Source organism: Cheilinus undulatus, linkage group 3 (assembly GCF_018320785.1).
Source record: "Cheilinus undulatus linkage group 3, ASM1832078v1, whole genome shotgun sequence".
In the NCBI taxonomy this organism is placed as follows: domain Eukaryota; kingdom Metazoa; phylum Chordata; class Actinopteri; order Labriformes; family Labridae; genus Cheilinus; species Cheilinus undulatus.
Genome location: NC_054867.1, coordinates 28,577,385 through 28,602,827, shown reverse-complemented (window position 1 = coordinate 28,602,827; position 25,443 = coordinate 28,577,385). Strand labels below are relative to the sequence as shown.

General features: G+C 38.6%; 1 protein-coding gene across 1 annotated transcript; it reads left to right on the top strand.

Annotated features, from left to right (window-relative positions):
* The first annotated feature begins 13,753 nt into the window (after positions 1-13,753).
* Positions 13,754-24,570, top strand: gata2b (GATA binding protein 2b). The gene is made up of 6 exons (XM_041815396.1): positions 13,754-13,917; positions 14,101-14,493; positions 14,975-15,559; positions 17,155-17,300; positions 19,942-20,067; positions 21,408-24,570. Exons 2-6 carry the CDS (start codon positions 14,268-14,270, stop codon positions 21,690-21,692), a joined length of 1,368 nt encoding a protein of 455 aa, XP_041671330.1. The 5' UTR covers positions 13,754-13,917; positions 14,101-14,267; the 3' UTR covers positions 21,693-24,570.
* The last annotated feature ends 873 nt before the right edge of the window (positions 24,571-25,443 follow it).

The following is a 25,443-nucleotide window of genomic DNA, read 5'->3' as shown; positions in this document are numbered from 1 at the left end:
GGGATTTATAGACTCACAAATACAAGAGGTTCAAACATAAGATGAGCAGAGAGATGAACACACAAACGTGATAATATTAATAACACACACACATCGACTAAGGCACAAAAACACACACTCAACTAAAACTGCACACATTGAGCCTTAACTTTTAGATAAAAAAACAACAGAGATGCTTCTACACATCACAGAAAAGTTATCAGCATGTTTTCCAGACGGGCTGTCTCATCAAGCATGAACAATGTCAGGCTGACTGAAGAAGACAGGGAGCAGGGATTATTTGACAGCTTATTTGCACATTTCATTTCTATCTCCTTGTCCTTTATTCATTCATTCATTTATTCATGCCTTTGTTTTGGAGGGGACAGGAGGAAATCAACATTACATTTACAACCCTGATTCCAAATAAGTTGGGGCACTGTGTACAATTTAAATAAAAACAGAAAACAATGATTTTCTAATTTCATAAACATAATGGCAGCAAAACATCTCAAAAAAGTAGGAACGGGTCACAAAAGGCTACTTGAGTAAGTAGCTGATGAAAAACAGCCAGGGGAGCATTGGCAACTAATGAGGTTAATTGGCAATGCCTCAGTCATATGACTGAGCATAAATGGAGCCATTTAGAGCAACAGAGTCTCTCAGAAGTAAAGATGGTCAGAGGTTTTCCAATCTGAAAAAAAATTGTGTTAAAACTATGGAACATTTTCAGAAAATCTTCCTCAACAAAAAATTACAAAGACTTTGAATATCCCACCACCTACAGTCCATAATATCATCAAAAGATTCAGAGAATCTGGAGAAATCCCGTATGCAAAGGCTGGAGGTCATTATTGGATAATTGTGATCTTCAGGCCCTCAGGTGGGACTGCATTAAAAACAGGCATGATTCTGTACTAATAATCAATGAATGGGCTCAGAAACTCTTCCAGAAATCATTGTCTGTCAAAACAGTTCACTTTACCATCCACAAATGCAAATTAAATCTGAGTCATGCAACGAAAGAAGCCATTTATAAACACGATCCAGAAATGTCTCTGTTTTCTATGGGCCAAAGCTCATTTAAAATGGACTGAGGCAAAAAGGAAAACTGTTCTGTGGTCAGACTAATCAAAATTTGAAATTCTTTTTGGAAATAAAAGACACTGTGTCCTGTGCACAAAGGAGGAGAGGGGCCATCTAGCTTTGGGTGTGGGGTTGCATTAGTGACTATGAGTTTTGTGGGCAGGCATTATCAATGCTGAAAAGTATATGGAGGTTTTGGAGCAATATATACTCCCATCCAGACAACATTTCTGTCAGGAATGGCATTAAATATATTTCAGTTAGACACCACTTAACCTAATACCACAGGTATCACAACAGCATTGCTTTGCAGTTGAAGGACCTGGATTCTGAATTGGCCTGCCTTAAGTCAAAGCCAAAGAAGACCCAAGACTGTTAAACAGCTAGATCAGAGAAGAATGGAACAACACTCCTCTCCCAAAACTCAGACAACTAGTCTCTTCACTTCCTAAATGTTTACAGACTGTTGTTAAATGTAGAGGGGATGCTTCACAGTGGTAAGCATTGCGCTGTCTCTGTTTTTTTGAGATGTGTTGTTGCAATCAAATTCAAAATGAGCTAATATTTTTTCATGAAATGGTAAAATGTGTCAGTTTTAAATCTGAGATTTGCCAACCATTGCATTCTGTTTTTATTTACATTTCAGCGCCCCAACTTTTTTAGAACCTGGGTTGTAATGGTCCAGAACTATACAAAAATACACACCATTAAGCAAAAGATGACACATTTGGGACTATTAAAACACATTCATAAGAGAGCTACAGTAAAGCAGGGTACCAGGGTCATACCAAGTGTGTGTGGGTGGGGGGGATTCCCAGAGGAACTGGATTAACCTGCAGACAAAATAAAAGCAACAAGTCTGAAACTGATGAACATTCAAAGGTTGAAAAAAGTGTTTTGACTTCCACAGCTCCCCAACCAGCTCCACTGAATCAGTTTGATTGACAGGTTGTTAGTGACAAGGTGTTGTAAACTTTCACTTCCTGCTGCTCTCTGGGAGGAAGTGAAGGAGTGAACCTCTGACCTCTAATGACTCACTAAAGATCCTTCATGAGACTGCACACTGAGAAACAAGAGATAAGGGAGGGGCAAACAAAACTAACAGGAGAAACTGAAAAAATCATTTAAACTTTCTGATGATGTCAGTGTTGACTATCAGCAGGGCTCACTGGGAAGTAAAACTCTGCTGACATGGAGCTGTATAATCTAAGATAAGTTACTCACACTGTTGTGAAACATGAAAAGGCAGGCAGCACACCCTAAGCAAATCAATGCTTCAGGATGAATTCAGCAGGAGAAGGCAGCTGCTTCTTCTGCGGGTGTGAGAGGGTGAAGAATAATTCCCCTTCCTGTAGGTGTCACTGTCCACCTGATTATACAAACACGCAGCAACTTTACAGATGCACATCTTATCTAGGAGAAGGAAGGGTTCCTCTGTTCCACAAAACACAAAGCAGTACTTTTATTTAAAAAAGGTTTTGAGTGAGATTCACATAAAATGCTGTGAAATTAATCACATGTTAAATCCAGACTCAGTGGTGAGGAACTCGCATTTTTGTTGATTATGCACTTGTGACCAAGACAAGTTTCCTAAAGGGTAAATTAATGTGCATCATATCATATAGTGCATTATAATGTGTAGAGCTGTGGTGTACCATATTGTTTCGTATCGTATCAAAACATAATGTAAGGCATTTTTGTAAATACCTCTTACATTTCTATGCTTTTATGCTGACATGAGCCTATAGATGACATAAAGTATTAAATAGAAAGTACTGTGTCATACTGTATCATGTTTTTGCATGTGTTGTATTCATATACACATTTTATATATTTTCTATGCAGACATGGACTTATTGGTCTGAAATGAAGCTCAAAATTGAATGTGCTGTGTTATATTTTTTTCATTGTCCCTGTCTTGTATATATACCTAAGTTCATATTTTCTATGTTTTTATTAGCAGATGTGGACTTAAGGGTCAGAGATACATGCCCTTGTCCTTGTTCAGACGTGGCTTGATACAACCCCAAAAACGGTTTCAAGAGCACATTTGAACGTGTGCATGTCTGACCAAAATGTTCCCAAATATAGATCCTTCATGCACTGTCTGTAAAAGTCAGCTGTAGACTATATATGCACACATGTTATGGTAGCTTTACCGAATTTTGGACCCTTATCTTCAACGCTGTTGTGAGGATGTTTCATAAAGACATAACTCCCAATCCCATGTGTGCCTTATTTGGAAATAGCTCAGATTTCTTGTAGAGAAAGTGTATGTACAGCATTTGTGATATAGTCATGGGACTCATACATCTATCCTGGAAAGTAAAAACTCCTCCTAACTAAAGCAGCTGGATTAGAGACACTTGAAAAACAGATTTTTTTTGCAAGACTTGAAAAAGGTTTCACTCTCTTTGGTACATTACAGGAACTTCCACACTTATGTATCCATAAATGAATGAATAAACCATTTTAATACTTGTATATGATTAGGGGACTTTTAATGGATTAAGAACGTCACTTCATTCTTGTAAGGTCTGGGCCCAATTGGACAGAGGGGGGTGGGAGGTGGGGGGTGTTTGGTGCTTGGTTTGGGTAGGGCAGAAAAAGCATAAAAACTCTATCCACTATAATATTGAAGGTATTACGTGCATCAAGAATAAACATAGAAAATGCATAAATTTTGTGGGTTAACTTCCCGCACATTTTTGTCATCTTTTGAAGAAAACCTCCAGTCTTTTCCAGCCTTGTTCCTCTGGGTGGATTTCTTACCAGGTTCTTTGGGTTTACTCTGAACTGGGTAAAGAAAAAAAAACCTTTGCTTATTTTGCTCCCTGGACCTGGAATAATTTCCCTACATCTGATAAATCTAGTCAAACTGGATATCTGAAAGCCATGACTGCCTCTTCTACCTGGTTTACTATTTTCTTTGTCTCTCATGTTTGTTGTATTTTACCGTCTTCTCACTGTAACTGGTACGATGTCTATGCCAGGTCATCCTTGAAAAACGAGGAAAGTCTAAATGGACTTCCTGGTTGAAAAAAGGTTAAATAAACATATCTAACTGTTGGTGGCATGCAATAATCCAAATTTGTTATTTCACAAATTCTTAATAAACGATATGACTTCTTCATTTTCTGGATTTTAAATTTTTGAGTTAGCTGATGATTTTTAAAATATAACATGAGCTGTCAGAAGAATGTGGATATGGTGAGCATGTTTCAATAAGTTCACCAGCACTGCAAAAAACAAGCAGCTATTCAAACTGGGATCTCTGGTGTTCTTGTAAGTCTGGGATTTGATGCCAAGCTGCAGCAATTCTTTTAAAAAACATATTTTAACTCACCAGTCAGTGTATGTTTGTAAAAATGAGCATTGCTCCATTTTTGATTTGGAATATTACTCACTACACCTGTGACTAAAAGCATCTCTGAGTGACATACAAGGCCTACACAAAGTATTCACCCTCTTGGATGTTTTACCCTTTTATGGAATTTATAAATCAATCATGATTTCTCTCTCTCTCTCTCTCTCTCTCTCTCTCTCTATATATATATATATATATATAATTTTTTTTAACCAAAAACACCTTTTTAATGTCAAATTGAATTAAGATTTTTTTTATAGAGTAACATCACTTAAATAACAATATGTGATATAAAATGGTTTACCATATAAATATTCACCCCCTTCAAGTCAGTATTTAGTAGATGCACCTTTGGCTGCAATCACAGTACTGAGTCTGTATGGATAGGTCTCAGTCAGGTTGCATACCTGGACACTACAATTTCACTCCATTATTCTTTGTAAAACTGCTCAAGCTCTATGCATGGGGATCAGGCATGAACAGCCCTTTTCAAGTCCAGCCACAAATTCTCTCTTGGATTAAGTACTGGGCTTTGACCCAGCCCCTCCAGAACATTCACCTTGTCATCTGAAAACCATTTCTGTGTAGCTTACACTCAAAAAACCAACATGGGTGTCTGTTACATAAACCTAAGTCTAACATGTAGCTTCTATTATATAAAATTAAGTTTTATGGTTGAACACTTTCAAACCATGTGGTTTTAACATAACATGCAACAACTTAAAATTTACTAGACTAATTTATGTTAACACAACCTAATTCCAATGAGTTCAAATTGCAAATCACCTCTGCTTACAACTCCAGACCAGTAGGTGGCAGTAATGTGCATATTCTTAATTAGGAGTACCCCTCTCTATTTTATTAGTTGAAGGCCATGGTACAAGTTAAGCTTAATCCTTTATCATCCATCGAACAGAATACAATAAGGGTGCTAAAATGTTATCAATAGTTAGTTATTGTTATCTTCTGCCTTTTGGATGATTTTTTCATTACTGAGTGTTTTATTAGAGTTCATTAAATTGCTGTAGATATATATATATATATACTGTGTCAAAAATATTTTATTTTCTGAATAATTACTGTTATGTTCATTTTCATATCATAAAAAGGTAATCTCTTAACCTAAAGCATTAAATTAAGTGACTCATAATCATATTGTAGTGATCCAGGAAGCAGTCGCTTGGAGCAGGGACTTCTGGGATTGTTTTGTGCAAAAGAATTCACTCTTCTACTTTTCTATAATGTTCATGTTTCATTGCAAAGTTATAAGTTAATTAGTTGCTTGTGCTTGATGCACAAGTGCTTGCTTAACTCTTTCTGCTTGTGTTGATTCATTCCTTACCACAGCTTGCAACAATAAAGTACAAGTTTAAATGGCCTAAGGAAATTATGTTGGCGGGTTACAGTTACTTTTTCAATTCTAGTTGGCCTGAACCATGGTAATAAAGTAACAGTAATGCAAATACATTATGTTGACCCAACATATTTACATTTATGTCACTCAACAAAATTGTTTCTGGCTAAGTTAACGCATTTTATTTGGGTGGACCCACTTTCCGTAATTTTATTACGTTCACTGAGCAAGTTATTTTTTTGAGTGTACATTGTATGTTTCGGGTCATTGTCTTGCTTAAAAGAAATCTTCTCCCAAGCCGTAGTTCTCTTGCAGACTGAATAAGACTGTCCTCCATGATTTTCCTATATTTTACCACATTCATTTTACCATCTACCTTTACAAGCTTCCCAGGGCTTGCTGCTGAGAAGCATCTCCACAGCATGATGCTGCCACCACTATGCTTCACAGTGGGGATGGTGTGTTTGTGGTGACAAGCAGGGTTTGGTGACTGCCAAACATAGTCTAATGGTCAAAAAGCACCATTTTGGTCTCATCAGACCAAAGAACACTGGTGTCTTAACACTACAATAACTACTACAATAACAATACTACAATAACTACAATAACTTGAGACACATTCACTGCACTCAGGCGATCCCCATTTCACTAACTGTGGGATCTCTGTTGAATTTGGCCAGTCACTTTAAAGGATGTGATCATTTATGCAGTCACTTTTTTACCTCATGCATTTCTCTATTTAATTGACAGTACTTTGTAGAAATTGGTTTTCATTTTGAAATTAGAGTTATTTTTTCTTGTCAAAAAGGTCAAATAATATTGACCATGATTTATTTCTAAAATCAATAAAAGGGGTGAAACATCCACGGCACTGTAAGGGAGTTCTCTCAGTCTACCATTACATTTTGTATGTTCACATTGTGGGGTTTATGTCCCAAGTGTCCCAGTTTTTGTTGGAATGGGAGGGTAGGATGGCATGCTAGGAGGAGAAATTTTTCCAGAGGCACACTATGGGAAATCTCTCAGATGGCTGATGTAGAAGTGACAAAAAAGTGTATAACTGTGAGTGGTTTCTTTGTGCTTGACATAAGAAATTATGACAACCATCACTGTATCTAGAATAAATGTTGTTTGAATATGTATTTTTAAAAACTGCTTGGAGTAGAAATGTCCAGCTGAGGATTACTGATGGGACTTATAGATTTCTTTAAAGATTTCACCTATACCCCCTTTAATTCTGTTATGAGGGGCAAGGAGGCATTCAAAAATGTGGGTAGGAAAAAACTTGAGCCTGAGACCACAACTAGAGTACTTCAGTCAGGACTGACATTCCTTTATTCAGAAATCTCTCCAAATCTTGCAAACCAGGTGTTACTTTAAGCCTTATGAGATGTTTTATGAGCCTTTCGGCTTCTCCCACAAAAATCTGTGGACCCAGAAAAATAATGTTTCATCTGCAAATTCCTACACACAACCGATGATTTCTTATGTCATTTAATCTTTGTTTTGTTGTCTCTTGAGTCAAGATAAAGGCATGTTTTAGTCACAGCGCCAAAAAGAGGAGAAAACAACCGATATCAGACACACTATGTATGAAAATAACACCAAGAACAAATCAAATCTCAGTAGATCATTTTCCACAGTGGGAGGTGTGCATCTATCAAAGCATGTCAGAAGAGTTCATCACACTGGTTCAGATGGGAAGTGCTCCGTCACTGTAGAGACTAGAGGAGGAGGAGGAGGAGGAGGTGAAGGAAGAGGAGGAGCGCTCCTGCTTGGCTTGACTTTCTGTTTGACCTTTTGGGAAAGGAGAACTAATCCCTGAATATAATAGACTGTAAGATATGGAAAATGACTGTGCTGTTATCAGCGTTACCGTGGAGACCATCAGCAGCACCCAGGGCTGCTGCAGCTGCCAACTTATTAAACATCATGTTTGTATGGAGGGAAAAATACCTTTCAGTGCCATAACTGCTCACCACACATACACACACACACACACACCCACACAGCTTCACAATGCTTCAACACAGGCTCCTCTCCTCAGACCTGATGCCTCTTTTTGTGGGGCCTTTTGTCAAGAATGAGGAGTATTTATTTTCATTCATGATTTTAACTTGTGTGTCGGTGTTTTTACACTTTTTTTTTTTTTTACAGTTTTGTTTTATTTAAATTGACATGATGTGCTTTAAAAACTGCCTAATCAGATCATCTTTACTTTTTTATTATTTACAGAACAAAATGTTTTGTTTGAACACAAAGTGTAGTGAAGTTAAGACCATGAAATTGAATAACGGGTAAATCAATCCCACGCTACGGGTGCCTGTGAGTTTCAAATATCATGAAAATCTGTTTTTAAGAAATATGTTTGTAAACAGACCCAGCGGTATAAGCCGCCTGCTCCAAGTTATTTGCAAAATTTTCCCCACATGAAAAAAATTATTCAGATATTTTTTTCTGCCTGGTTAGAGTCTGCAGCGCCTATTTAACTCCTCTCCAGTCAAATCCAGCATAAAAGAAATAAGATATCACAACAAAGAACCGGAACCTCAGATGGCTCGTGCAGATAACCTTCGAAAAGAATGGAAAAGCGAGCTATTTATGCTGTGTTAAATAAAGACTGTGCACATGCACAACATTAAACTTGTAAATAATATAGCCAACACCATATTGGCTTTTCTTCCTCTATCTTTGCATCTATCATGTGCACAGATCTGCTTCAGTAAATGATGCATCCCCTGCATTAGATCTATTTGTTGTGCGCGTGTTGAAAAGGCGGCGATAATCTGGGAGGGAGAGATAAGAAATGCCATTTATTCCGCGGCACTTTGGAGCCTATTTCCCGCACCGATCAGCCCCCTTTTCTCCCCGACACCTCCAGCAGCTCGCTGATAACGATTAGGCTATTTATTATCTGCACAAAGAACAAAGATTAGCCAGCGCCGATGAAAAATTACCCCGGGATGGGTTAGGATCTCAGGGACCTAAGGAGCCTGTGGATTTCCTTTTTCTAAACACAACACAGACACGTCTATTTCACATGATTTAGAATTCACAAATTAGGCTGAATATATATATACAAAAAATTCAATTAAACAAAGCAGATAAATGAAAAAATAATAAAGAATTAAGGAAAGTCGAGTCCTTTTTAAATGTATTCATTCATTTATTTTTTTGAATGATCTTGAATAAGAAACGTCTCTCTCTAGCCTGTGATTTTCTGATCTGATTTATTGCACTCACTTTAGATATATTTTCTCTTATTTATCTCTATTATTAAGCTAGGTAAATCCACTTTCTCTCAGTGGCAGCTCTATAATGAGATTCCCGGAGATTCGACCTCTCTCTCTCTCTCCTGAGCTCGCGCAGTAAAAAAAAAAAAAAAAAAAAAAAAAAAAAAATGGGCGGATTGAATTAATGTCAAATCCTAAAATGGAAGTGGATGTTCTCTGCCGATAAGGTTTTTATCGGCACGCCAGATCAAAAGGGCTCACACTCAAAGCATGTGTATTTGCACATTATCATGCTGATGAGCTCTAATACTGACGCACTTGTCCCTCCGCTCTGCTCGGCTTTCTCCACTCTATAGACGGAGGATTTCTCCTCTTAATGCAACCTGAAAAGAAGCTTTTTCACTGAATAAATAATCTCACTATAGAGGCTGCTTTCTTCAACTAGAGTTAGCTGTTTATCACTGCCTGAAAGAAGGGACAACAAGGACACTGTTATGAAATAATTATTAAAATGTATTATTAAGATAGATAGATAGATAGATAGATAGATAGATAGATAGATAGATAGATGTGTGTTTTTCTAATTACACGCCAGTAAAAAAATCAAATCTCCATAAAAATGAGGGATTGCAAGTTAATGTTGACACTTGTAGGTTAAGGTTGAAAAAGATAAGGTCAATTGAACAACCCTTATTTTTACTAAAATGTATGTTTTTGTATTAGTGCATGTATTCAGATCATATTATTTGTATGTAGACAGAAAAATGGGCTAAAATCTTAAACTCTGGAGACTTTTGATTATGACTGGCGTTTATGTTTCTCTCCTGGTCTACTTTATATCAGTGAGGGGGCTGCCATTGCTTTTAGCTTTGTCTGGTTATGTTATATTCTGTGTGTGCTGGACCCCAGAAAGAATATCACCAATGCTCTTGCAAATAGGGATGGATCCAAAGAAAGAAAGACAATCGTTTTTACAGTCTAGACAGGGTGCTGTCTTCGGATGCCCTCTGGTATTGTCAGGGGTGCCTTCAAAATGTTTTAAAATCAACCAAAAATGACTGTCAAATGCAGATCATTTTCTATGTAAATACGTCTATGTATGCTCTCATACATTGGCAGAGTGAGGGGGTGGCTTATGGGGCTTAGGCCCCATTTGTTTTCATTAAAGCCCCAAATCTTTCAGGTTTGTTAAAATGATATGATGGATAAATGCAAAAATAAATAAGTGATAAATAATTGGGCCTTGCAGCATGAAAATGTAATTCTTGAAGCGAAACTTAATTTAAAAACAATTAGATCTTATTTTTGCCATGAAGAATGTATGCACTCGCCGCTGTATAAAGGGTATCCTACTTTTAACAGCGTTCTAAAAATACAATTTTAAGATTGTTTTGTGAATAGATTAATATCCTTAAGCCAATGTATTGCTTTTATTCTTTGTTTGAAAATATCAGACACTTTTACGAGGCAGAAGTGAAAATTATCGAACTGCAACATGGTGTATCATTAACCTCCCACAGCAGATGGATACGGCTGTTTCTGTGTTTCTCACTGGCGAATCCATCTTGCAAAGTTCCCGTCTGAACAGTTTGGGCCCGGTTAGAAAGTGACAGGACCAATCAGTGACAAGGGGCAGTACTCTCAGGCCCGGCGGAGTCGTGACGTAAGCAAGCAGCAACAAGAGGCCAGTCCAATTATGGCGGAAGAGCTTAGCCTGGATGCTGCTAAAGTGCCAGTTTTATCAGAACTTGATGACATTTCTTCGTTAAGAGAAGAACAAAGAACAGCATTGAGTCGTTTTATTTTCAAAAATGACAAAAGTCATGTACTGACATGTCTACAGTCACCATGGTTCGTGTTATTCCTTGGTCGCAGCTACGTCACGTGTCTTGTTGCTCTGATTGGCCCGTAAAGATGTGACAGACAGAACGTTCATCCAATCACACACCAAGTTTTTTTCAAATCCTCTGCCTTTTCCCAAACGCTTAGTATTAAAGGTTTTCCTGATGGATGTGTGAAACACATCTATCTGGCATGTCAGGTTAGTGTATCATAATTTTAGAATGATAATGATACATTTAGTGCAGGTAAATAAAGAAAAAAAATGTTTTAAGCACTGAAGATTTTTACCACGATGATGCATAGATTTCTTTGACATTTAAAATCTAGATTAGTGTTTAGAGTTGTGTAAAAATAGTGCATTCAACTCCCTAATAAGCAAACAGCTTCTTGGAAAGCAGCCTCCTTGACTGTCCTTTGTTTATTTTATATATATATATATATATATATAAATGTATCATATATTTATCACACCTGGCTCCGCCCCTGGTTTCATTGACTCTTTTTCTGAAATCACATCAATGTCAGGGTCATGGGCTTTTGCCATTTCAGTGGGTGTGTCAAAATGAGGCAAATTGTGTTTTAAAGGTGACCATTCTTTGAAACTTTAGACATTTTAATTGCTTTAGGAGATTGCCTTAGAAATCTTGTACATCTTATTAGAGCATGAATCCCTCTGCACTCTTAGGGATGCATTAGTTTTTACATTTAAAAGCGTGACATGGGATTGTTTTGAATTTTTAAAGGGTGTCTTGACAGAAAAAAGTTTGAGAATTGCTGGTCTAGACCCTCTCTGGACCCATCCCCACCTCCCTTATGAGAAATTGTGGCGCAAATGCATCACATTTTTCAACAAATAAAATGCATTTAATGCAAAACTTGCAGTTTGAACCTGAGTTGGAACAAAACTTATGACTGAACAAAGAGAAAGGATGAAACAAACATTTTTAAAGAATGAATCATTACAGAGGCCCTGGGAGAATATGAATGCATTTTATTGTACTCTGCTTCCATGATAGTATGTACATTTTGGTTGTTTTCTGTAAATCTTAAGAAATTAGAACTTTATCATGGGAAACCTGCTTTGTTGTCCTGAGATATCAAGAAAATGACTACTTCTTTTTACTCTTACAGCACTAAAGTGAAATTTAAATGGATGTGTCAAGTTAGGGCTTTCGTACTTCGCAGACTTTTCCATTTTAGCGCCCATGACTGACTGAAAACAGCTCACTTTTGGGTCCCAATCCACCCGTTGAGAACCACTGGTCTAGACCAGTTTAATGAAATCCAACTAAAGCACCTGCAACAGTGAACAGAAATAATTGTCTTTAAACAGGCAGAAACTAAACCAGACTCACTGGTGAACAGTCTTCTGCCTTTTAACAGCTTTATGTCATTCCTGTTCAGAGATGTTGAGCATTTTATTGGGCAGGATTTATCAATCCAAACATGATCTGTTAAACTCTGAAAATGGAGCTGTTTTATGTTCAAACTGCTGTGCACCGCCAGATGAAAGTGGTGTCAATGCAAAACAGGTTTTTAATGTAAATGACACACCGTAGGCTTGATGTGTTGCTGCTGAAAGAATTTCCTCAATAAGGGCATCTTAGTTTTAATCTAATCACTTCAATGTGATCTAATCTAATCTAATCAGATCTGTTCTAATCTAATCTAAAGTTTATAGACAACCTTATTAATGCAGTGCTTGTCCTGATCTTAAAAAATCACAGCAGTGTCTGGATGGTGTAGGCTATGATGTATTATTAATGCTGCCACAGTGTAAATATCACTTGGAGTGCCTTTCCTCGAATTCATCCGCTGGGACTGTAGCAGACTCTGGGCTACCCCCGTTTTTTCCTCTTTCCCTTTCTCTGTATTTTGCTCACTCTGTTGGTCCCTCTAAAAGTTCACGTCCTGATTGTGTTTTTCTTTTTTCTCTCTTTACTAAGATGCACTGACGTCAGGAAACGGCGTCAAGCAGGCGGCAGAGTCTGCCGGCCGGGGCTGCACGCGCTCCCTCTCCAATTATTGTCTGTCAATCATGCGCGAGAGGGGAGAGAGAGTGCGTGTGTGTGTGTGTGAGAGAGAGAGAGAGTGAGAGAGAGAGAGGGAAAGAGTTATATCCTTAAAATGCAGCTTGAACTTTAGCCAATCAACAACAGACCCGGAAACAGGCCAAAATACTCGACATATTCCTGCAAAACAGACCGTAAAAAGCACGAGCAGATCCTTCTTTATTTAATTACACAATATTTAAATGGCTTATCAGCCGCATATCAAGACAGATGCACTGAAATCTGCCTTAGAAGTCCAATTGGAAACACTGGAAAATTTGTTTTATTTCAGTGTTTTATTGAAGTGCCTTTACTGCTTATAAGACACTCCTTTTACAATAAAATGCTCCTTGTGAATGCGATTACTTGGAAGATAAGACCGTAAGAGTCAGTTAAAATAGAAATAAAAATAATTATTAAATACATGTTTTTGCTTCACTTATTCTACGTGTGGATTTAGAATTTTAAAATGCAGTTAAGTCAAACCATATATAATTACTAATAACTAAGTGGTTGCCATGCTTTGCTGACACTCTGTAAATGAGTTTCTTCGTTTTAAATTGATTATGTTTCAGAGAATGTTACGCTTGTGATGAAATAATAAATTCCATAAAGTACATCAAGTCATAATAAAGGCCTGGCCTGAAGCACACAGACTCTCCACCCTCCTGGATGAATATTACAGAATCATCACGGTGATTTTCGGCTCTTTAGACCCGCCTCTTTGGTCCAAACAGCTGCTCTGTGATTGGCTGTCACAAAGCTTTCACTGAGAGTCCGCCCACGAGCTTGGCAAGCCTGGCCCCGCTCTGTCACACACATTTATACGTGTTGCTTTAAGTCCCAGTGGACGGAGTTTACTCTGACTAACAGCAGCCGAAAAGTGGAGAGGACCTGACAAGGACCTGAAGGAGCAAAAAAGGGACACGAGACAGGTTTACAAAGAGGCGCGAGCTGACCGGAAGCGGCAGATGAAATAAAAGCAGCAAACCTGCTGTGAAAACGGTTAGTTTTCTCGCACTGAGCGGTGTTTTGTTGTCGTTAAAGAGGCTTTGTGAGAAAGTGATGAAGTTGTTATTATTGCTAGGTTTACATCGTGAAGCTAAGCTCTGCCTTTTAGGCAAATGATGCTAACAAGCAAACAAACACTGCCTTTGAAATGTTAACATGTGATTTCGCTTGTTGCAGGTCCAGAGTCAAACTTCACTTTATCTCCAGAGGAAGAGAGGGATTTAAGTCAAAAGGACAAAAATCCATTGTAGATGGACAAAGTGACGATATCATAAAGGACACATAGTATAACCTGTGTCCTCTGCCTGGATATCCCCTCATTCACTGTACAGCACCTCTCAGAGATGGATGTGGCGGCCGATCAGCCCCGCTGGATGCCCCACCACGCCGTGCTGAACGGACAGCACCCGGACTCCCACCACCCCAGCCTGGGACACAACTATATGGAGCCCACGGCGCAGCTGCTGCCTCCGGATGAGGTGGATGTTTTCTTTAATCACCTGGACTCACAGGGAAACCCATACTACCACAACTCCGCCCGGGCCAGGGTGTCCTACAGCCAAGCGCACGGTGAGATGGAGCCACCAGTACAGGGTGCATGATATCAAATAAAAGACAAATAAAATGCAGACATTTTGCAGCATTTTTCTCCAAATAGTTGGATTTTTTTTTTTCAACACAGTCAACAATACCTTGTGCAGTATAAAACATTAATTTTATTGTGAGATTTTATCTTGCCTTTTTCTTAAATTAATAAATATAACAATAATTTATGTTTGAAGCTTTAAAGTGGTTTCTTGGGTTTTAATTTCCCATGAGTGGAGATAAAAAATGACGCGACTCTGAACATACATTTAGGGATCAGGCTGACATAGCCTAGTAAAATGGCACATTAACTGATCTATTATTTCTGACTTTGTTTACCAATTTAAATGAGGAAAATGTGCCAATGAATCAACAAGTCTGTGTTGTTTTTGCGTGCCACAGAGCACTAGATATTGCCTCTATTGTCAGTTTTCCGAAAATTATTCCGCTTTTTATCATTTCTCAGCTCGACTGACGGGAACCCAGGTCTGCCGGCCTCAGATCCTTCACAGCCCTGGGATTTCATGGCTGGACGGAGGGAAAGCAGCCCTGCCAGGCCTCCACCACCACAACGCCTGGGCCGTCAGCCCCTTCAGTAAGCCCAGCCTGCACCATCCAGGCTCCGCGTCCCCCGGCGGCCTCTCGGCGGTCTACCCGTGCAGCAGCACCTCAAACACTGTCTCAGCCTCGTCGTTAACCCCGCCGTCCCATTCCAGCCCGTCCCTGTACACATTTCCGCCCACGCCGCCAAAGGACGTATCACCAGACCCCGGGACAGCGTCTCCCTCAGCCAGCAGGTTGGACGAGAAGGAATCTATCAAATACCAGGTGACGTTACCGGAGGGGATGAAGATGGAGGGCTCGTCTCCCCTGAGGAGCGGCTTGGCCTCCATGAGCGCTCAGGCCCCTTCCACCCACCACCCCATACCGACCTATCCTTACTCTCTCCCGGCGGCGCATGAGTACGGCGGGGGTCTGTTTTACAGCAGCCTGCCGGGAGCTTCACCCAGCTTCTCCCAGAAGAACAAGGGCAAGACACGTTCCTGCACTGGTGAGAGCACACCAAAAAAGTAGTCCCTACGAAGTAAATTAAATAATAATAATTTAAAAAAGAAATACAAAGAAATAAAGTCGCTTTTTAGCAAGCCAGTTGCAATCAAAAACATGTGAAAGAAAATAAAACCAAGTAGGTTCTCTTAGACAATATCAAAATAATTAAAACATGTCTAAAATGTACTTTAGCACTCTTATCAGCATTGCATTTGTGTATCTGTAGTAGATCTACAAATATAGTTTTTCTTTACCTGAACTTCTCATCATTTTTGCTATCTTGCATGACAGTAATTATGATGACATAATTATAATGTACTATTTATGGCCCAAAACATATTCAAATACCAAGACTAATAAATGATCTGTCAAGATTGGGATAGTTCAAGATAACAATCTCTTACAAGATTATAACCATAAAACCCATATTTAAATTGATCTAATTAAAGGAAAATGCTCCCATTATTAAAACAGTTTCAATTAAATAGTAAAAATTTAAAGAAAATATTGTATAACTCAATATTAAATATAAATCAGTGATAACACCTTTTAAATACCTTTACATATCCAGGTAACCAGACTGATTACTATGGAGTGATTCTGCATAACACACATGAAATAACAACCGCCTTCTTCCATGTAAAAGCAGTGATTTCATCAATATCAAATCTAGTTTTTATTTAGAAATGTCAACAGAATAAAAATGTGTAAGAATGATTATATTATGCAGTTAATTATTTTCTCCAAAATTCCTCAAAGATAAATAATGATAATCCATCTTTGTTCAGTGTGACCCTGAAATGTCACCTTAGCTGCAGATGAACAGTGAGCTGGATCAGGTCCAAAGGCGTGAAAAGAAGATCCGCAGGTGCATGGAGCCAAAACCTCAGTATTTAGGCTACCAGTCTCCTCTCTGTTACATTACACTTTAATACACTGTCCTGATTGTTATTTGAGGCTGCCAGCTTCAGTCTGATTGTACTTAACCACTTTATAGAGGAGGTTGACTCAAACTTAATGTGAAAAACTTGTTTTATTTAGTTAGACATGATAACTGCATCATACTTTAGTGAAGAACTTGTTATAATTATTGCATATACTGTTGCTTTAAAAGAAGAAGAGACATGGGCCTGCATTATGAAATGTTTCCTCTTATTGGTCAATTTTTGTAGATTCTGCTTGTTTGTTACATTTAAATGGCATTACATTGGTCTGCTTTTATTAAAATCAATATCTTAGGCAGCTGGTTTATGAACCATACCAAGAGGAAATTAAACTAGTGACTCTTCTCTACTCTTCTTCTGTTTTTGTGCTTCTGTCATTGCACACGTATGTATCAAAATATCAGTTTCTTCCTTTTAAGAGTAAAAGAGTCAAATAGTTGGATGCAACAGGTACTTTTTTTAAAGCTGAAAGCTTAATTTGTGCAAATGCAATAGCTAATTGTTAAAAAATGGTGAAACGACTTGAAATAAGCTTCAAGTAAAAATTAAAGACATCATCCTCATATCTAACAAGATAAGGATCCGTATTTGATCAGTAGACACTAGCTTCGATTTTTACATTCAGATGTCATAAATGTGTGTTCTCCCTCAGAGGGCCGTGAGTGTGTGAACTGCGGAGCAACCTCGACCCCTCTGTGGAGACGTGACAGCACGGGACACTACCTGTGCAATGCCTGCGGCCTGTACCACAAGATGAATGGACAGAACAGACCGCTCATCAAACCCAAACGCAGACTGGTCAGTCCCATCATTATATGTGTCTGGGCGTGTGTGTGTGTGTGTATGAGTGTGTGGAGGTGGTAGTAAATTAAAAAGAGTGTAAGATGGAGGGTGAGAGGGGAAGAGGGAATACAATTGCCGGAAAGTTATATTTTCCCAATCAGTTTCCAGGAATTGTGTTAGTGGCTCACCTCTGGCTCTTTCAGCTCTGCGTGTTAGCACAGAGGGACTATCTGTTGTTTGTGTTATCATTATTACTGCTGCTTCTGATACTGTCATTGATAGCAGAACCAGCAGTCCCTACTTCATAACAGCACAGAGCCGCACTTAGACTCTATGATTTTTTAACATTTGTACTGGAAAGTGTTGTTCTTTCTGCTTTTGTTTTGAAACTGGTGAAGTAGAAAGTGGCTGTCCAGGGTAAACCATATTTTCCCAAATTAGGTGATCTGAATTTCTTAAAAGAACTGCTCAGTTCCAGGGTGGGGGTGGGGTATGTGGGTCTTGATAAGACCATTGGTTTATGTGGGTTTGTAAAGGCCAACAGCTGCACCTCCTGATGATTTTGTAGCAGTTTGAAAGTGAATGTTTTTGTGGGTTTGGTGTACAAAGAGCAAATATGGAGCTGTTGGAAGTCACATATGTCCCAAATTTAGTGTTGCTCAGTTAGATCAAACGTATGCAATGCTCATCCCACTGAGCTTGAAATGTGGAAAAACTTAATCCAAAGATGCACAGCCAAGCTGGAGTGTGGATATTTTAAAGAAATATTATTCACTGAGGCCATTAAAATTGATTTCTAGCATATCTGTAAATTGCATTTCATGTTTGCATGCTGTAATGTAATAAATGAAAACTGAGCCCATTAAAATCTCGTTACCATGCAATTTCAGTGTAAATCAGTGTATTTCCAGTCTTATTGCATTCATGCAACTTTAAGCACCCAGTAGTTGTTGAAGCAGGCCGGAAGTGAAATAAAAAGTGTATTTATAGAATCAACAGAGGCTGTTGATTCAATCAGCAGAGGAGTAGTTAACGATACAGGACTTTTATGTGAATGGAACTTCTTTCATTTGCTTTATTTCAAAGACGACTTTAAGGAATGCAGAAGAATGACGAAATAAAGGCAATACGAATAAATTATTTTTAAAAGTATGAATTAATTAAAATACTATCTGATTTTTCTAATCACATAAGGACTATTTTATGTAAGAAACATGCGCAGGAGAAAGTGCGCAACGTCACACTTGCTGAAGACAACAGGTCGATGTAGAAAATAACCAAATCAATAATAGGTATTGTTTAATGTATAGAGACAAACCGATAAAAACTTTAACATTACGGATAATTCTCGTATTTTAAGGAAACTGTAAAGACAAGGTAAGCGAACATTAACCTCTTTTGACGCATGCGAGTTGTGAGTGTACCTCGCTGTTCGACGCTAGCCTGCAAACACCTGTCCGCCTGGCTCTAAATATACGACCGTGTATTCCTCCGTCTCCCTGCACTCATGGCACACTCTCAGTCATATATCAGGCTGGTTTCCGTGCAGCTCGGTGGCCCCGGAGCTCGCTGTGTTGAGCAGCAGCAGCTTCACTTAGTTTCCTCTCCGGATGTGTGACCGGTCCAGATAAAGCAGTTGATGTGGCCAGCGCCTGTTTCCTGCTCCAGGCCTCCTAACTACAAAATACTCCGAGCTTTTTTACACAGTGGTCAAGATTTCAGACCGGTACAGAGAAAGCACACAGTGAACAGACAAATAAAAAAAAGAGCAGAGGGAAAGTTATGGGCGCTGATGTATGACTTCATCAGACAGCTATGGGCGCAGTGGCGTGATTCTCAGATTGTTAAAAGAACAAAAAATGTACAAATAATGGTGTTTATTCCAAAAGGGGTAATTAGAGGGTTCTGGGTGCCGGAAAAACCGTATACATTTCTATTGGTGAAAACAGCATTTGAAAAACATTTAAACAAGTGTTGTAACCAATAAGATCCATGGGACATACTGTTTATGATTGTTTGGATTCTGCTATCAAAATAGGAGACTCTCAAAAAGGATCATCTACAAAATATGACTATTAATGTAAAGTTTAGTGTCAACAATATTCGTGATTATTCTTTTAAACTTTTTTTGTTAGAAAAAAGGTTGGTTCTAGTCTCTCAGATGTAGGTGTGTTCTGGTTTCCTTACTTTTCTCTGAAAATTTACAGAATATTTAGGGGTTCTGAGGTGCTTATGCTGAAAAAAACCTCTGAAAATGTCAAAACAGTAGAAGTAGAAGCCAGGCAGTAATCTTCCATTGATGTATTTAAAGCAAAGCTGAAGACCCACCTGTTTACTGTTGCATATGAGTCTTGAATTGTTTGTTTCTCTGATGCCCTTTTTGATAGTTTTAGCATGGTTTTAGATTTTGAAATGTCCTTAACGTCTAGATTTTTTTTCTTTCTATTCTATGTACACCACTTTGATTGAAATCACTTCATAAATAAAATGTGTTATTATTATTATAATCATTAATAAATTACAGATTGCAGCTGAAACAAAAATGCCACATAGTCTTGTGTGTTGTGAAATACTCTGATTAACTCTCGTTCTGTCTTGTATTTGTCAGTCTGTGCTGTCGATCTCTAATCAAACCCATATCCATTTTTCTCCACAGTCTGCTGCCAGACGAGCAGGCACCTGTTGTGCTAACTGCCAGACGACCACCACCACGCTCTGGAGGCGCAACGCAAATGGAGACCCTGTGTGCAACGCCTGCGGCCTCTACTACAAACTGCATAATGTAAGTGTTTGACTGCTGATCGCCAGGCTGGGCCTGCACAAAGCAAGCAGGGTCAAGTAGACGGGAAGCATAGTCAGGCAGGTTACACTGATTGTTGAGGGATAAGTGAGGCGCAGAGAGAGAGAAAAAGAGAGAGAGAGAGACTGTTGGACCGGTTGGTGTTTTCTTTCTTGGTGCTTTATTGTTTCCATGGGAGGCGTAATCCCCTTGAGAGTCACAATGGTGGGACTGCTGTTAAGTGGGACTGCAACAAGAGCAGTCTGCTTATGAATAGCAATGAGACTGGCGGCAAGGCAGCAATTCTGATAATATACATTAGCATGCAAACTTTTAAAGCATGACTTGGTGATTTATTCTCTATTTCTTTCATTTTTAACAGAGCGAAATAGAAAAAAACACTAACTGCTCCACTCGGTGTAGCTGAAGTCTGCTCACTTCACACCTTCACTGAGGTTTGAAAACCATGTAGAAAACTTCAGGGAGCGAACAGTGTCAATCCCCTTGTTAAAATAGTCCCTGGAAAAAAGCAATGTGTACTCCTTTTTGTGTAAACCTGAGTGCCCAGTTTCTTTAAGAAAATTCTTAAACTGGGCGCTGGTTTGGCTCAGTGAATAGCAAGCACCCATATGCAGAGGCTGTAGTCCTCACGCACTGGTCCCGGGATGGATTCCTGGTCTCGGCACATGTTTGGTGCATGTCTCTACCCACTCTCACTCCCTGTATTTTCTGTATTCAGCTGTCAAAATAAAGGCAAAAAGCCCCCAAAATAATCTTTAAAAACATGCCTTATTTATTTAGGTTTTTTAAATTTTATTTTGGGGTGCTATATAAATTCAAGATATTACTATAACTGTCATAGAGGAGTTGGAAATGAGGGTGGGGAATGACATGTGGGAAAGGAGCCACAGGTTAAACTTGAATACAGGCCGCCAAAATTGATCGTGATCTAATTGATAGGACGTCTGCGCTCCAAAAAGGTCTTCTTTTTTTTTTTTAAGACATGCAGTTTAGAGCAACTAATTTTTGACTACTGTAGTCTTTGCCAAACTTACATGTGTACACATACTCTACATAGGTAGAGTCTGTTGGCTCTTGGCTGCAGCAGTAACAAATATTAGGAGTAATTAAATAGAAATCATCATTTTCTTCCATATGCTTTGGTTTGCTTTTGTAGGCCAAACAGAGTTACAAGTATTGATCCCAGTCTGTTTCATGAGCAGATAAAAACACAGTGTATCTATAACAGCTTATATGTGTCATGTTTAACAATGTATCAGATTACATTTCCTGTCCTTGGTTTTCCTGATTACTCATGTCCTTGTCATTCCCTGGCTTCACAGGTGAACCGACCTCTGACGATGAAAAAAGAGGGAATACAGACACGTAACCGAAAAATGTCCAACAAATCTAAAAAGAGCAAGAGGTGCAGCGACAGCTACGAGGAGTTCTCCAAAAGCCTCCACGACAAGAGCTCTCCCTTCAGCGCTGCCTCGTTGGCCGGACACATGTCCATGAGCCACCTGCCACCTTTCAGCCACACAGGACACATGCTCCCCACGCCCACCCCGCTGCACCCGTCCTTTGGACACCCACACCACTCTAACATGGTGACAGCCATGGGCTGAGAGGACGAGGAGGGCTCTTAATGTACAAGAATGCCAGGGAACTTTTCCCTGATTGAGAACAGATGCATTGTGGGAGGAAAGGACCTTTTACTCTTTATCTATAGGTACATACTCTGTTGGAGGAAGACAGAGAGAAATTCTCCTTCCTGTCAGCCAGCCACACACAAGTAGACACAAAACCTTGTAGTTTTACACCACTGCTGTGGTTCAGTTTGTGCTCAACAGCTTTGTAATGAACTGTGAATAATGTAAATATGTGAGTCTGAAGGGGACGCCCAGACTGAGAAATCCCCTTCACAACTTTAAAAGTTAAATATGCTGGATTTTTTTTGGCTTATGGACAATTTTAAGTTTCAACAAGAAACAAGCAAACAAAAAAGGTTTATGATTAAATTTGATGACACTGTTTATTATAATTATTGTTATTATTATAATTATTATTATTAAGATAATTTATTTTCACTGCCTCTCTTTTCTCTGACTATATCACCTGAATCATACTATGGATACTGTTACAACAGTTACCAATCTATTTTTAGCTGAAGCTTTCTCTGAGCTGGTCAACATTTATACTCATAAGAAATAAAGAGATCAAGTTCATTATTGCATCTGCTCCTTCTATTTAATATCCACAATTGAATAAATACAAAGTCATAAAAACAACAAATACAGGAATTTATATGTGCGGTGTTTGTCTTAAGCATGTCCCTGTCTATCAGTTCATTCCAGTGCCCAGATTCCACTGCACACGTGTTTGAATGAGACCTGCATCAGACTCCAGTATTGATGTAAATGGATCCACATTTGAGAGTGGCCCCGATCTGATTTTAAAAGACCAGATTCCAGGTAACTCGATTTACTCAAACTGCTATAAAAATCAGATCTGGGTTACATAAGAGCAAAAATCAGAGTCAGGTCATCTTGGATTACAGTGTGAATGTAACAAATGAGAAATTAAATACCTAGTGTGGGCTCTTGATTGTAAATCCTACATGTTGTAAATCAATTCAGAAAGGCAAATTAAACAGCTGTTTTTATGTTATTAAGAGGTCTTACAATTTCTGTGATCTTGTAGCTGTCCTGTGACATGGGTTTTGTGAATCCAGCAGATTTAGAATGTCTGTTATAGAGACACTCCCAGTAGGGTATGGTGAATCAGTGCTATTGTACGGGGCAAAACTGTGGCATATACAGAGCATGTGCAAACAAAAGCTGTAAAAAACACCCAGACATTTAAATCCTACAATTTTAAGCTAAATCATCAGCCATACTTCTGTGTTTTCTTTTTTAATTTTAATAACTATCCAAGATTCATCTTTTATTTCATTTAATGCTCTTTTGTTTATATACATCCCTGAATATCTCTGGAGCAACAAATTAAAGGAACAGTTCCACATTTTAACAAACAGTGACAGAACATGATTTCCTGGGGATTTGTTATAAAGACACCTTAGCTTAACAAAGAGACTGAAAACAGTGGAGGATTGTTCTATCAAAATGTAAAGATAAAACAATGATGTTCTTTTGACTTCCTTCCCATAACATCCTAAAGTCCCAGAAGAAAGCAGGTGTAAGATTGTCAGAAGTCTTGATTGTCATTTCAATCATTTTTGATACTTTGTGTTTTGGGTTTTTAAAGATGCTTTTTAAGGCCTTTATTTTGAGAGGAGAGTGGAAAAAGTTGAGATATGCAGGAAAGGACCCACAGGCCGGACTTGAACCCAGGCCACCAGCATGCATGGGGCACAACCTAACCACTAGACCATCTCTGCCTCAGAATTTTGTGTTTTAAAACAATACCACCCATTTTTAACAAAAAAAAACAAAAAAAAAACAGTCCTTTTTACCAAAACCTAAAAACCTACACTAAGCTGTGAAAAAGGGTACAGAAACATTTGCAATATTTTTGTGCAGTTTAGTGTGTAGGAGTTTACATGCAAATTTTGATGACTGCAAAGTTTTCAATATTGGGCCCAAATGCTTATTTCAGTCAGGACCACTTTGTCAAGAAACACAGGATTTGTGGCTATAAATATTTCTTTATTAGCAGATATTAATTAGCACATAAGCTGCCATTCATGTTTGGTGGTGTTGCTGTTGGGATTCCCCAGTCCTTCCATGAATCAAGCAGGAACAGCACACGCTCCCGTTCCTTCTATGCTGATGAGGAAAGCTCGAGGCAGGGAGAGAAGCAGCAAAAGCCCAGTGCAGAGCAGAGCAAGCATCATTGATTAAGTCAGGAGCAGAATAAAGGAGGAGCTGGGGTGGAGGAGGGTTGCAGTGAGAGCGGCAGAGCTTAGCCGAGCAAGAGCAGTTTAAATGAGAGCAATTAGCCAGTTTAAAGCAAATCAGCTGGCTTTCAGCCAATGATGACTTGAGTGAGATGAGCAGATCTCAATTATGGTAGCACTTGACTCGGTGGCCCACTGAACTAACAGTATATGCTTTATATTAGTCATTTCTTTGGAATCAAAACAGATATTGAAATTGTTTAATATTTACAAAGCTTAAACTCTTGCACTGCAACAGCTCTACACAGGTGCTAGTGGTTAATAGCTTTTTTATGATAATCTGAGCTAACTGGTTAGCATCATACTGACCATACAGACTTGAGAGTAGTCAGAATCTTTACTGCCCGGAGTGAATTATTAGCTGAACAGATTTTGTGCTAATAGCCACAGATCACCAATACAAAAGGGGCTGATGCAACAAAATAGGGCCTGGTGTCAGCTAGAGAGGGAAACACTTTTTCTTTCATCTTTATCATTAGTTTTGATCAACACCTCCCCATCCTGCCAGATTCAGAGAATTCATGCTTGATTCTTGTTACCTGTATGATAAATGTAAATAACTGTTGGCTGCTGCTGCTGATTGACAATAAAGAAACCATGTAATGTAGCATTGATGAATCATGTCAGATTCTCCCACTTAGACAAAAGCATCTTTCCATATTGTATTTATTAGATATTAGGAAATCAATAATGATTCCTGTCTTTTTAGGGCAAAGAGCGGCTTTTGTAATCCCCTCTTCTTTTAGGGGGAGCTTGGAGTGATTCTCTCCAGCACAGTAACAATGCTTTAATGTCCCCACTCTAACCCTTATTGACATGAAACACTGCTTCCTAATAAACAGGTTACTTCACTGAGAGCTGCAGATTTATGATGGGACAGAAACAGAGTAGCCTGTGCCATATGTTCGTGCAATTACTCAACCAGCTACATCTGCCCGTTAGATAATACACTTATGAAATTGGCCCTCTCATTTTCAGATGTGTTACATGACGCCAACACAACAGTGATATAAGACATTTTCCGTCAAACACAGCACTATTAGAACTGATTGCCATGGTAGAAATGTGTCAGAATTTTGAATGGGAATTTCCTCAGTAGTTTCAAATAAGTTGTTCATCACATGACATTTCATCTTCTTTGTGGTCAAAGAAAATAATTTGTTAGGATTTTCTGAGCACCATGAAAAGATTCACATATAAGTTCTCCACCACAACCCTACAAGACTGTGATATATAATGAAAACCAAACGTCTATGACACAAATCCCCTTTTAATAGCTTTAAAATAAGGTGGTCATTTTTTAAAAAAAATTTCAAATATATTTTTTAATAAATAATTTCATAAGAAAATATAAAGGGCAGGATTTAATCAATCAGAAATTGCATGCTAACTCCTACATAACATCTCAGTTGCACAAAGCTGCACACATTTTTGATAGTTGATACTGTGGTTATGACGAG

Coding starts and splice junctions, on each gene's coding strand:
- gata2b (XM_041815396.1), top strand. CDS start 14,268: ATGGATGTGGCGGCCGATCAGCCCCGCTGGATGCCCCACCACGCCGTG. Junction 15,560..17,154: donor CAAGACACGTTCCTGCACTG/GTGAGAGCACAC, acceptor GTTCTCCCTCAG/AGGGCCGTGAGTGTGTGAAC. Junction 17,301..19,941: donor TCAAACCCAAACGCAGACTG/GTCAGTCCCATC, acceptor TTTTCTCCACAG/TCTGCTGCCAGACGAGCAGG.